At 43.0% G+C, this 14,516-nt stretch overlaps 1 protein-coding gene across 6 annotated transcripts in view; it reads right to left on the bottom strand.

Annotated features, from left to right (window-relative positions):
• The window catches only part of fyco1a (FYVE and coiled-coil domain autophagy adaptor 1a), a 29,998-nt gene extending 16,149 nt beyond the window's left edge, over window positions 1-13,849 (bottom strand). For 4 of the 6 annotated variants that reach the window (XR_013790463.1, XR_013790464.1, XM_079506501.1 and 1 more), the window contains exons 1-8: window positions 13,788-13,839; window positions 8,906-9,020; window positions 7,190-7,296; window positions 6,481-6,606; window positions 5,946-6,052; window positions 3,237-3,380; window positions 2,980-3,073; window positions 72-2,570 (exon numbers count right to left, since the gene is read on the bottom strand). Coding sequence is in view for 4 of the 6 variants with exons in the window: in XM_079506501.1 (XP_079362627.1) it covers window positions 72-2,570; window positions 2,980-3,073; window positions 3,237-3,380; window positions 5,946-6,052; window positions 6,481-6,606; window positions 7,190-7,296; window positions 8,906-8,966 (3,138 nt within the window). In the remaining 2 variants the exon portion in view is untranslated. Of the gene's footprint in view, window positions 1-71; window positions 2,571-2,979; window positions 3,074-3,236; window positions 3,381-5,945; window positions 6,053-6,480; window positions 6,607-7,189; window positions 7,297-8,905; window positions 9,024-13,787 lie in introns of all 6 variants that reach the window. The other 2 variants (XM_079506502.1, XM_079506503.1) reach the window with 2 other exon arrangements.
• Between the last annotated feature and the right edge of the window lie 667 nt (window positions 13,850-14,516).

The following is a 14,516-nucleotide window of genomic DNA, read 5'->3' as shown; positions in this document are numbered from 1 at the left end:
ATGATTGGCTAAGAAGAAAATGCACATTTTTGTAGTTTTGCTGTGTATTAATGGGCTCCCGTCAAACCCACCTTGATCTGGTTCTGATGACTCATGCTCTCGGAGCTTATCTGGAACTTGACAGCCTCTGTCTCCTCTCGGCTGGAGTCCTGGATGCTCTTCATTTGGCTCTCTGCCTTCTCTAGCTTTTCCTGGACCTCCATTAGAGTACCTGGAAGGTTCTCCATCTGGACCAGCTCCTCTCTCAGGCTGGCATTCTCCTGGCGCAGGGCTGCCAGGCAAGCTTCCAATCGCTCCGCCTCCTTGGTGGTGCCCTCGCCCAGTTCCTCGATCCTGGTGGCCTCCACAGCCCAGCGTTCCCTGGCCTCCTCCTTGTCTGCGGTCAGCTTACATATGGTCATCCCCAGCTCTGCCATCTCCGTGTTAGCCCGGTGGAGGGTTTCGCTGTTGTCCACGGCATGCTTCTCATGTTCAGCCTTGAGGGTGGCGAGCTCCTTTAAGGCGGAAGCTTCAGAGGTAGCCAACCCGTCACGCGCAGCTGCCTCTTTATCACGCTCTTCAACCAGCACCTCTTCTTTCTTCTTACACTGAACCAGCTCAGATATGTGCTTCTGGTTGAGTGCCTCAATCTGGACTTTAAGCTGTTCTGTCAGAGTCCTAAGCTCATCTCTCTGGGCTAATGTCACTTCCAGTTGGGCTTGGGTTTTCAGGCTTTCCTCCCGAGACCTCTGCAGGTGTACCCTGAGGTCCAGGACCTCAGCTTGAAACCTGGATGCTTCTTTCATGTTCACCTCCAGCTGGCTCTCTAACACAGACACTTTTGATGTCACTTCCTGGCTCTCCTTTGCTTGCGAGGTGCTCCGCTCCAGCTGAGAGTTTTCCACTGACTTTTTTTCAGAGGTCAATTTCTCAATCAGTTCTGTTTGTTTAGCACAAGCTGCCTCCGCCTGAGCCTTGTCCATCTGCAGCTCCTTCTCCTTGGTCTCCAGAGCTTTCACTCGAGCCTGGAGCTCAGCCAAGCTTTTCTCTCTGCTCCCCAGCAGGGCCTCCTTGGCCCGGAGCTGGTCTTGAAGGCTGGCTTCACTCTTGCGCGAGGCTCCCAAGCTCTTCTCCAACTCCCCAATCTGCCCGTGGATGGACCTGAGCTCTGCTTGCATGGTGGTAAGAGCTGCTTTCACAGTGCCCTGCTCTTCTCTCAGACCCTGATTCTCCTGCTCCAGCCGCTTCGATTCTGCCCCTGAGGCTTCGGCAGCCATGGCTGCCCTCTGCAGACTCTCGTCAAGGGTGCAGTTCTCCTCTCGTAGCCTCTTCTCTTTCTCATCCACAGACACCTTGGCGTCGTCCAGCTGGCTTCTCAGCTGTTTCTCAGATGCCCTCAGGGCTGCCAATTCAGCCTCAAGTGCCGCTCGGCTTTCTGACAACTCTTTCTTCAACTCCTCATTTTTCTTGATGGTAGTCAGCAGCTTACCATTGAGCTCCATTAGATTAGTGCACTGTGTTTTGTAGTCCTCTGTCTTCTTGGCCTGGTCCTTGATGCTAACCTCCAACACTGAGACTCGAGTGGAAAGGCTGTTCCTCTCTGCACTCGAGCTCTGCCTCTCGGCTTTAAGCTGCTGGACTTTCTGGCTCATCTTTGTCTCTCTACTTTTAAGTTTCTCTTTCAGGGCAGTGAGCTCCTCTTCCAACGACTCCTGTAAGCCACCCATATTCTTTCGAATCTGCTCTTTATCATCATGTGCTCTTTGTTTCACCTCCTCTACCTGTTTCTCCTTCTCTTCTAGGGTTTGTTGCATGTCCTGCAGTTGCCTTTGAAGGTTGCTCGCCTCTTTCTCCGTTACAGTCAGGGCGCCCTGTAGCTTATCAATGGCACTACATTGTTCGTCCACTCTTGCCTCCAACCTGACCTTTTCTGTTGATGCAGAGGTTACTAACGCTGCATGTCTGGTCTCGCTTTCTTTCACAGAGGCCTCCTTGACTCTCAGATCCTCAGCTAGCCTTTCTATCTGCCTTTTCCTCTCCTCCCCCTCGGCAATAGCTTCCATCTTTCCCCTCTCTGCCTCTTTCAACCTGTCCAGCAGTTCGTGTATTTTCTGTGCTGAATCAAAGTAGCTGGCCGCCTGTTGGCCCTTCTCGTTTAGCACGCCATCCAATTTGGCCAGTAGCTCTACGTTCTTCCCCTCAGCCACTGACAGTTTATCCTGGAGCAGGCGTTGCTGAGCCTCTCTGGCTCTCTCCGCAGCCCTAAGCGAGTCTAGTTCTCTGGAGAGAGCCTCCTCCCTCCCTTCCAGACCTTGTAGTGCGGCCTGCAAGCCCTGCTGCTCCTCCTGGTTGGCCAGAGACACATCCAGCTGTCTCTGGAGCTCTACCACCACTCCTCTGAGTTCTGCCGCCTCCTCCCCCAGCTGCTGCACCTTGTCCAGGAGCTCTCTCTGCCTCAGCTCTGACTGGTCCAGCTCCAAGCGGAGGTCTTCCAAGGTGCTGACGTCTTCGCCGCAAGTTGGTAGGGAGTCGTTGAGCTCGCTCAGAAGGCCCTGGCCATAATCAGGGCTAGAGAGGAACTCAGGTGCCTGCTGGAGGGTTGCAAAGGAAGGGAGAGAAGAATGAGATTGACCTGCAACATAGACTTAACATTATGTAATCATGTCATAATGCAAGACTCATGGTTAAAGTTTATTTATTGTTTCATCTTGTGCATGGGTACGTAAGATTATAATAATTAATTTGTTCTGGATCCATCAGACGTTGTAGCAGAAATAATTGTATTAATAATAGTAAATTATACAACAAATACAGTACAACAACAGGGAGTCTTAATTACTCAGAATTATCCATCCCATAAGCTTGCTTCTTCATGCGGAGCATGTGATCTTCAGTGGTGAATCGCAGAAGCCTCTCAGGTACAAATATGAGAACTTGAATGAATGTGAAACAGGTGTTGATGACAAGTGAAAACAAGTGAAAGTGAAAAGTATCAGTTACCTGGGAGTAGTTGCTGGCCAGGCTGTTAATGCTGGAACTTCGACTGGGTGGTTTCCACATGTAAGAAGGTGAGTTTGGCATGCCCAGGGCCCTTCTGTTGATCAGATAAAAACCCCCAAAAACAATTATTACTATTTTTGCCAAAGGTTTGACTATTTTGAAATAAATACCCAGAATATGGATGCTAGGGTTCATGTAGTATTGGTATTTGTGTAAATATATTTGCAGGTTTGTCTGGTATTTCTTCCTCAACTTACCTTGCAAAGGTGGGCCAGGATGCATCAAGGTCATGACCCCTGGAAGCCACATCAAACTGGACCTCGTTGAGCTCATACAGGTGACTGATGATGTCAACACTGAGGTGGGGTTTCAAGAAAGGGCTGCGTGCATAATACCAGTCACTGTGTTGGAAAGACACAGAGGTGTGACAGAACAGTCATAATACCAGTCACTGTGTTGGAAAGACACAGAGGTGTGACAGAACAGAACATAATACCAGTCACTGTGTTGGAAAGACACAGAGGTGTGACAGAACAGTCATAATACCAGTCACTGTGTTGGAAAGACACAGAGGTGTGACAGAACAGTCATAATACCAGTCACTGTGTTGGAAAGACACAGAGGTGTGACAGAACAGCCCAACGCAATGATATTCTGAGACAATTCACAATTATTTATTTTTACATGATCATAGGAGTATGATAAACAGCCTACTGTATAAACTCAGGCAGAAAACAGGAGGAAAGGGTATGGGCATTTTCAGATGGCCTTTTTAAATCAGGCTCTTAAATCCCTTTGTTAGCTACATTCAGAGAACAGGATTTGTAGCCAGGAAAATAATAGTGGAAGAGAAATATGAGAAACATCACACCTACGACAATGTGGTGGTTTGGGCTTGACTGTAATAATAAAAGGCCTAACACAAATCCCGCTGTGAAGCCACCCACATGAAATCTTGTATTATTTGATTTGACATTTGTTAGGGCTACTTACATTTTAACTGTTGTATCCCTGTTGTCCTTTTGTAAAATGTATTTTGTTGTTGTGTTAATGTATATTAATGTCTTGGACCCCATGTAGACTAGCTGACGTTAAAGGACAACTTTAGTTCATGTTTTAGGTTGTTATTAGAGAAAGTAAAAGATGAGTGTTAATTTTTTTTCATTTGCTGCTTTCTTTCGTTTTAGGGATTTTAGCTGTTTTTGACAGGGGGCGGGGGCATTCGAGCATGGGGCTAGGCTAAATATGATTTTCTTTTTACAAAATTTTATAGCGATTCTTTTTTACTATAGTCCTACTAGACCCCAAGAAATTACATCTGGCCACAAAAGATCACATGATCTACTGATTGTTTCAAACTGACATATTGAGCCTACAGGTATGACACAGTGTGGCTTCCCCCCAGTAGGCTACCTTCACATTCAATAGATCCTGGGATCTTTTGTGTCCAGATGTAATTTCTTGGGGTATAGTAGGACTAGTAATTAATAAAAAAAGAAATCGCTATAACATTTTGTAAAACAAATACATATTTAGCCCCATGCTCGAATGCCCCCGCCCCCCTGTTAAAAACAGCTAAAATCCCTAAAACAAAAGAAAGCAGCAAATGAAAACAAATTAAACTCATCTTTTACTTTCTCTAATAACAACCTAAAACATGAACCTTGGTTGAAAAAAACTAAAGTTGTCCTTTAAGGCATCAGCTAATGGGGATCCGTATAAATAATAAACAAATCTGATCAAATTAATGTCAAATATCGAAATACTGAATTTAGGTACCTTTAACAACTGCATTAGCTGTAAACCAATATAATGAGCTGCTACTGTAGCTAACTAGGATGCAATTACTTTTTAATTGTGCACTGTCAAATCTTTGATTTAAAAAAAGAAAAAAACATATTAGAACCACTACATTATCATTGGACACCTCGTTACTGAAATCAAAGAACAGAATATAATTTCAAGTCACTAATTTGATCCACACCGTTCATATTCACAGGCACTCTCATCAAGACAAGATGCCTGCTGTCTATTGTTGTATGTTGATGTATGAAATAGGTTTAAAGTGTTTAAACTGATTTTGATGCGATAAGCAATTTTGCTGCGGGGATCCCTCAAGGACCCCTGAGGGTCCCCAGACCCCATTTGAGAACCACTGGCCAACCACTGGCCTAGGGTGTCAGTATACTCGCCATGATTAATTAATTTCGCGCCAAGGCTCGTCTTGAGGTGTTTGATATCGCTATAAGATTGCCTTGCTATTTTCCTTTTTTGAGTGGTGCAACCACTCCTATAGACAGCTATGTGTGTCCCTGGCTGCCTGGCTGTGTCCCTGGGTCCCTGACTGTGTCCCTGGGTCCAAGCACGGAAATAGCATATTTTCACCACCAAGTGTCACTGTTGTGCAGCCTAACACACAACCAAGTCACACAGACACAGACACACACACAGGCCAGGGAGTAGAGCTTGTACAGTACAGTACAGTACAGTACAGTACAGTACAGTACAGTACAGTACAGTACAGTACAGTACAGTACAGTACAGTACAGTACAGTACAGTACCACACACTTCAGACGGGTCTGATTTTTTTTATATAAATGCACCATTTTTACCCGCTCCGGTTGCTGTGCACCATTGTCAGGGCCCCGCCCACACAGTTTTTGTTTCAACATAGCCATTATGTCCGTGGTTTTGACCTATTCTCCGAGGTCATTTCTGATTGGAACATCTCATACTACTGCTGCTGCTACTACTACTACTACTACTCACAGCGTGACACACAGACAGACAGACAGTTCGCAATCACTGCATTCGCAATCACTGCGGTCACAACTACTACTACTACTACTACTACTACTAATAATAATAATAATAATAATAATAATAATAATAATAATAATAATAATAATAATAATAATAATAATAATAATAATAATAATAATAATAATAATAATAGCAATATTACCTGGTGACTCTCTGGTTCATTAGACACTGTTGCAGTGTATCGGCCAGTCGCTGATGCACCAGGGAGTAGCGAATGAAAGCTCGTCCCTTCCCCAAAGATGTCTTCAGCTAAGGAATAGTTCCACAATGCTTTCAGTCCAGGTAACATATAATCATGACCTATAGGCTTATAATTACTTCTAAAACAGTAGGTGTCTTGAAATAGCATAGCATAGATGTTGTCATTTCAGCGTTATGATGTTATCCTACTTGAACTTCATTGAAGAATAAGCCAGCCCAACCCAAATTATTGAGGAGCATGAGTTAATTACCTAAGATAAAGAATACAGTAAATTCATCTATGCAAATGAGGCTTGTCGTGACAGCTTCGGTGTCTGTGGTATTAGTGATCAATTAATTTAAATAATGAAAGAGAGCAAGGGGGGACACTGATGAGTCATATGAGCTAGAATATTAGACACAGTGCTGGGGTGTTTTATAACATTCCCTTCTTTTTACTTGTATCAAAACAGACCTTATATGAACCTTGTGCTTACCTCTGAGATGGACTTGACAAAGCGGATCCCGTCATTGGCTCCTTTTATCTTGGCGAGACAATCACAGAAGTAATCCCAGTAGTCTTTCCTGGTACCCAGAAATGTGGCCTTCTCCTTCTGATCAAACTGAAAAGCAGAAATACTGTGAGAATATGACAGAATATGACATATTAAAAATGTACTTTAATCTTCATCAATAAATAAAGACTTCATGTGAGTTCCTTTATAAAACACTGCTGTCCACATTGTAGTTAATCATTAAATATTCGTCAAAAGTCGAGTCCAGTTTGTGCTTTCAGTTTGGCAAACAAGTAATTAAGTTACTAAGTACAGTAATTTCAAAAAGCCTCTGAATTTATTTTGAGAACATAAATACTTGAAGCGGTATATCTGATTTTAGAATGACACTTTATTTAAATCGTAACATACCATATGATATCATATCATACTGTATATCATATCGTATATGGCTCAGGAGGTAGCGCAGCTGTCTGGGAACCAGAAAGTCCCTGGTTCGATCCCCGGCTCCTCCTGGCGAAGATGTCGAAGTGTCCTTGAGCAAGACACTGAACCACTAAAAGCTACCAATGAGCAGGTTGGTGACTTGCATGGTTGCCTCTGCCACTGGTGTGTGAATGGGTGAATGTAACACACATTGTAAAGTGCTTTGGATTAAGGCGCTATAGAAATTCAGTAAACAGAATCTCACCTGTAGCAGATATTCAAGCTTGTAAGAGAATTTGTGTAGGTTGATGCTGTCATCTGTAATTGGCTCCCCATGTTCCCTGTACTCCTTTGCGAGCTCTGCAACTGCCTCTGGGATTCAGAGGGAGAAATGTACGAAGATAAGTAACACAACACGTGACAGTTGATAACAGGACAAACTCTATAAACAATCATTTTGTTCAGACAGTATGTGACCAAAGCATAGAGGGTTCCAGGCTCCAGCCAATAAGCTAAATTTGTGTCTGTCATTTTCCCCTGACTCGTATAATAGTTAAGGGACAGGCTTTGAGTCACTGTTGCATTTCTCATAAGAAGTCAATTAGAATAGCTAGCCATCTGTATCTAACTCGGCGCGCCTCCACGCCCCTCGCACAACATTGTGCTGTGCTCTGGCCTCAATGCTCTGGCCTCAAGCACCAAACATGTGCGTGCACTATCTTCATTTACTTCATTTTCTCCAGTATAACCTATTAGCCTTGTGCCGCCAATTCTGTCCACCGATTGGGATTGGCTGCCGCAGATCACGTGACGCGCGTGTCACGCAGTGAAATTCATACAGATGCATGACGGGAAGAAAGTAACTACTTTAATGGGCCACAGCTTTCTGTGCAACATCGCCATCATGTTATCAACAACTAATTCTGCTACACCACACTTACTAACCTATAGAATTCCACTGCGCGCCGTAGACTGCCATAGACTACACACATCCGGGTACGGGTACGTTGCATTACACCACAGTTGGTTGCCTATCGAATTCAGTTACCTCATGCCGCCTCATTCGTGGACCACTCGGGGGTCCGCGGACTACCTGCCTAATAATAACATTAATTTTGTGTGTTGTGCCCATCCCAACTTCCCAAAGTCATCCCTTAACTCCCTCCCACAGCCCAAGACTGAGTACAGTACACCTCAAAATACATACATCGATAATATGATCTATTAAATCGCATTAGCCACACTGTACATCATTTGGTGTTCATATATTCGAACGGGTAAGGAATAGTAGAAACAATAACAGGAATGTGATCAATAAGCGGATGGAAACGAGAAATGGTTATCTCCCATTATAAGTACATGGTATATACAGTATATATAAAACAGTGTATATAAAAAATGAAACAGTGGGACAAATTATTCTCAATCTCAGGCACATTTTCATCCAATAAGTGAAAAAGAAGTAGCTTGCAGGCATTGTGAAAAATGTACCTCTTACCAACACACCTAATACACACAGATACCCCGGCCAGGACTGACCATGTTGTCACTTATTATCCTCCATCAGCCCTTGCCTAGTATTGATTGGTCTGTACATGAGCCACTTGCCTCGAATCCATCGTAAAAACTGGAAGGACACCCGCGAAGGGTGGACCCTCAGCAGGAACTCCCTGTCTCCCTGCATGTTGCCACTCTCTCTTCCCACCACACCCTTACTGTGCCCTGGACTCCAGAGATCCAGCGACAGAGATGTATGGATCCACAAGTTCCACAGAGGGGTTTAAGAAGACTTCAGGTTGTTTGGAGAACAGGATATTACTCTCAGGATAGACACTTGGACTAAGCTCATTGCACATACATTTCTGATCTTACTCTCCCCACTCTTCTGTCACACCATGTCAGCCAACAATTGTCCACTGGCAGCCCATTCACACGCGCACATTGTTGTACGTACGCAGGCAAACACATAAAGTTAGCGTACCATGCAGATCTCTGATAATCCTCTGGAGCTGGTTCTCCCCGACCGCAGCCCCAGTAGCCATGGCCCCACCACCCTCTCTCCGTAGCAACGGGGAGGTCACGGGGTCACACCCAATCTGCTGAATCAGAGAATCAGAAACAGTTGGGAACAAAAGACTAGAGTGAATGTTCATTCACACTATCACACGTTAACGCGTGTGTGTGTGCGTGCGTGTGCAGTGTGCAGTCCATTTCTTATTGAAGGTCCATCCCTTTCTTACAGTACACGCACACGGACACACACACACACACACACACACACACACACACACACACACACACACACACACACACACACACATTTTATTTGATAATATTTTTGTTTAAATGTGAAGCTTTGGAGAAGCATTCAAAAGGGTCTAATGTTACATCTATATTTTAGTTGTTTGAACTAAATGTATATGCATCACTTGGACTAATAAATCAGGTAATCGTACTGGAAAGTTGTACTGCAATATCAGTATTGGTATGGATCGATTTGACGATGCAATGAATCGAATAATATTTTATGGAATATATTTTAAACACGATATATGTTTAAATGATTGTGTTTTGCAGTTTGGCTCAGCAACATGGAAGAGGGGATGGGTGTAAAATGTATGACAATGGTGTTTTATTCATTAACCACTTTAACCTAATCAGAATCCCTAGGCGTGTCATAATAGAACACAGACTGCACAGATAGAACAGAAGTAGCCATTTCCTAAATGGGAAATTGAGAACAAACGGGACACACAGATGCAGCCATGATATGTGGTCTGTTATTTCAGCTAACTGCCATGATATGTGGTCTGTTATTTCAGGTAACTGCCATGATATGTGGTCTGTTATTTCAGGTAACTGCCATGATATGTGGTCTGTTATTTCAGTTAACTGCCATGATATGTGGTCTGTTATTTCAGGTAACTGCCATGATATGTGGTCTGTTATTTCAGGTAACTGCCATGATATGTGGTCTGTTATTTCAGGTAACTGCCATGATATGTGGTCTGTTATTTCAGGTAACTGCCATGATATGTGGTCTGTTATTTCAGGTAACTGCCATGATATGTGGTCTGTTATTTCAGGTAACTGCCATGATATGTGGTCTGTTATTTCAGGTTACTGCCATGATATGTGGTCTGTTATTTCAGGTTACTGCCATGATATGTGGTCTGTTATTTCAGGTAACTGCCATGATATGTGGTCTGTTATTTCAGGTAACTGCCATGATATGTGGTCTGTTATTTCAGGTGGCTAACGATGATGCCAACTACAATTTATGACCATGAATATCCATTCAATGTTTTTTTATTCTAATGAGCTTTGATTGATGGATTGATTGAATACTTTATTAGTCAGAAATGTAAACAGCACGAGATATTTGGGCTAAAAGGATAACACAAAAAAGTCCTGGGGACTTTTTCCATTGTGTTCCACGTATTAAATTAATCAACAGTCATAGCATAAAAAAAACACAATACATATCTATCCATAGATCCGGCCGTATATTCTCCAAGGGAGAAGCCACATTATGCCCTGATAATTCTGGCTATAAAGTAGCTAGACAACACTGTCTGACTCTGAGAAGTAGTACGAGGCGTCAGAAAAACTCCTATAGAATAAACTCATGTAGGATTTTTGTGGCAAAATAGATTTTTTTGCAGATCTTGGTTCTATAAAGTCCATCTCAGTTCTCATTACATTCCTCGCTCTGCTCCTGCTCCAGAATAATGTCACATTAGATCATAATTGAAGCATAAAAGTATTTGTAGCTGGGCTCTGATAACAAAAGGGGTCTTCCACAGGGGGGCCATGACCCCTAGGGGGTCCTCAGAGTTACTACAGGGGCCCATTGGTTTCTATTCAACCACCCTAGGGGAATTTTTGACAGCTGCTGAAAGTTGGGGTACATCAACAACCATTATAAGGCAAAATGAAAAACGGCCATAGCTGTCATCACAAATGTGATGAGGTCAGCACATTTAGGCACATTTGGGCAAGTGGTTATGGCCAGACTAAAGGGTCTATGGCCAAATTAGGGGGTTTTCATGATTATGAACCCGTGCCCAAATGTGCTGACCTCATCACATTTGTGATGACAGCTATGGCCGTTTTTAGCCCAAGGAGTGTTTTTCGTGCAAAATGAATGCTTGGAATGGATTCAAAATCATGAAAACCCTCTAGTTTGACATGTCACATGCTACTTATAATGGTTGTTGAAAAATAGTCATAAGATGTAATTAAGTACAGTATTTTAGTAAATAAGCTACTGTCCACCACTGGGTGGGATTATGGTATATTTATTTTATATTTACATAATATTTAAGGACAATTAATGAAATAATAACTGATCGTTAGGTTTTTCAAGGATGTTTGCCCGCATTGTTCTGGAGGGTCTAGGTTTATAGACAGCTGTCTTGTTAACGCCCAGAGTGCATCTGACGCACCTGTCTGCTCTTGTGGTCAAGTTTTGGATAGTTTGGAGTTAATTGTAGTAGGCCAGGCATAATAGAACTGGCCAGGCTGTAGTATACCACATTTTGTCAGTAAAATATAATAGCAGTGTTTCAGATCAAGATTGTTTTCTGTACCTGTGGAAACAAAATAAACTAGAAAAAGTGCCCTTCTGGGCACAGGTCTCCACCAGGAGGATAGGAGTGTGTGTGATGTTTGGCAAAATGTTTAGGAGTAATATAAACATGTTTTTTTGTTTCTTGCAACAATTTTCTTCATTTTGTTGAGGAAATGCAGAGCCAGATCACTCATAGCATCTCTGAGGATAGAATTCTGGATGAGCAGGACATGTGCAGCATTTTGTACAAAACGGGCTACTCCTGAAAACTTTGGAAGGCAATCTTAGCTAATCAGTGTAGAATCTGAGAAATCCAACAGGCTCGTCTTGATCACATGACTACAGAGATCATGTGTACTGATTTGCGTGAGATTTGGATGAAATCTGTGCGACTAACATAAACAATGTGTTTTGCAGAAATCGGCATCATGGTGGCGCTATAACCGGCAGATGTGGAGGGATGCAGGGAAAATGTTTTTCCATGGCCTCTAGGGAGTGCGTATACATAAGTTGTCGATGCAGTTATAGGTAAAAACAGGAATTGGCCTGTTATAGCGCCACCCTGAGGCTGATTTGGGAAAGAAATAGTGGCATGTCGTCCTCGGCCTAGTGGAAGTGTGCGTGTATAATTTGATGGAAATTGGACACTGTGTTTGTGATTTGTGGCATTTTGTTCGAAACGGACCAATCATGTGAGCTTTGGAAGCCAATCTTAGCCAATCAGGATGGAAGATGGGAAATTGTGCAGATCTGTGTTGATCACATGACTATGGAGATAGTGTATACCGAATTGTGTGATAAAATGTGTACGAGTTATCTACAGAAATGTGTTTTGCCTAAATCGGCCTCATGGTGGCGCTATAACAGGCCGTTGAGGAATATTTGGGGCAGAGGTTCGTCGTTGGCATCCAGGGAGTGTGTGTGCACAGTTTGGCATAAATCGGGCCAACGGTGCCGGAGATTAGCTGATAACGGACGGACGGAAGGACGGACGGACGGAAGGAAGGAAGGACACACGGACGGAGTGCAAAACATACTCTCTCCCAATGCCTTCGGCCTGGTGGAGACAATAAATAAAAAATATATCTGGTCTCGGTCTCGACCCACTCCCACACTCGGTGTTGACTCAGACTCGCCCACCTCGGACTTGGTCTTGACTTGGACTCGCTTTAGGTGGACTCGACTACAACACTATAACTGTGTAACACACAATTTTATACTGAGAATACTAATAAACCATCAAAGTACAATACATAAACCCAAGATACATAAAAACATACACAACATTTCTAATATTATTCAAAATAGGTAGCAAATCACAGAAATGGGTGCAAGAATAGGGCCAAAACTGGTCCTGGATGCTGTGTAATGTGATAGACCCCTGGTATTAGCTACTACTCGTTTTTCTTATCAAAGCCCAGCTACAAAAACTTTTATGCTTCAATTATTATCTAATTTCACATTGTTCTGGAACAGGAGCAGAGCGAGGAATGTATAATGACTCGGAGTCTCAGACTTCTGAGATGAGTCTGGGGGGTTATTCTGGCTATACTTTAAAAGTGTAAAAAATCAACTCTAAAATTATGAAAATCGGACATTAATGAGAGGTCCCAAAATAGATGACCCCCCCCCCCCCCAGAAAAGGGGTGGGTGTCGGGAAAATTTGAACCCCATCATTTTCTGACAGTTTGGTCCCTATAAAAGCCAAAACAGCAACAAACAAAAAAAGCCAAAATAATCCTACGGAAGTACACCTCGACCTCGTACGGGTCGCCGTCGTACCCTTAGGTCGTACCCATAGAGGGTCGTACCACACTAAAGGAGAGGAGAACGAGCTGTCCCGTGTTTGACAGCCACAACAGTCAACAGTGACTACAACGTGAGCCTGAAATGGCAACGTTAGGAACGTGGACTGGACAGCTGATTGCAGCTTGCTTGGTTACATTCCATTTCCAATGGTCCATTGACTCCATAATCTCCATTCCCATTACAAATAAGAGAAAAATAACAAATACAAATGACATTCGAAATGTGTTATGTAGGCTACGTGCGATCACAACAATGTTGATTGTTGCTAAATATGAAGTTGTTGTCGAAGCTGTCTATAACACTATCATTAAAGACAAGTACTTCTTGTACCAATGTTATTACACGGCATGATAATTTGACACGTTGAATCATGCCATTGAGGTGTTATGGAATATTAGCTACGGTGCAGCGACGTAATTTATTTTCTTTGTACACATAATGTTCATTATTTACAAAATAAAAGAAAACAACTTTGACATACTTTTTAAAGACAACACAGGCTGGCCATCGATCCGGATAGTTTACATGTGCATACAATCTTGCTGGCTTTGGAACCAGCCAGTCACGTAGCGACATGTAGAGCTACGGCCAATAGCGAGAGGCACATTGTTGGGAGGCGGGGCAAAGAAATCAACATAGTTTGGTAGTTGTTGCAGTGCTGTAAACAGTTGCGTCATGTGACCATAATGGCAAAAGTACTTCAAGTTCAAAGCATAGCTTGTCTCGTTTAAAGGACCACTTCACCACTTTTCAACATATCTTCATATAATAGGTCCTCACTATAATAATCATGATAAAATGGCACGATTTTTTTCTACTCAGTCTGTGGCTCATAGGAGGGCTGTGGGCAGTTTAGAAACCGTCCTCCAGTGACATCATCATGTCATCATTAGGCAGAGATTTTTTACAAAAATGTTTAGATTTTCATTATCGTGAGAACGATGGCTTCCAACTTTTCAGGACTAGAAAGCCTGCAGTTTCTATTAGCGTGTATTCCCCATCGATGATGATCACTGGAGGACGGTTTCTGTCCACAGCCCTCCTCTGAGACACAGACTGAATAGAAAAAAATTGCGCCATGTTTTCATGATTATTAGTGAGGACCTATTATATGAAGATAGGTTGAAAAGTTGTGAAGTGGTCCTTTAAAGGGGCATTCCACTCATTTTCAACATTTTATTAATATACAGCTGTTGTGTGGAAATAATTA

The sequence above is a fragment of the Electrona antarctica genome, assembly GCF_951216825.1.
Source record: "Electrona antarctica genome assembly, chromosome: 7".
NCBI classification, from domain to species: Eukaryota; Metazoa; Chordata; class Actinopteri; order Myctophiformes; family Myctophidae; genus Electrona; species Electrona antarctica.
This window is presented reverse-complemented; position numbering and strand designations above follow the sequence as displayed.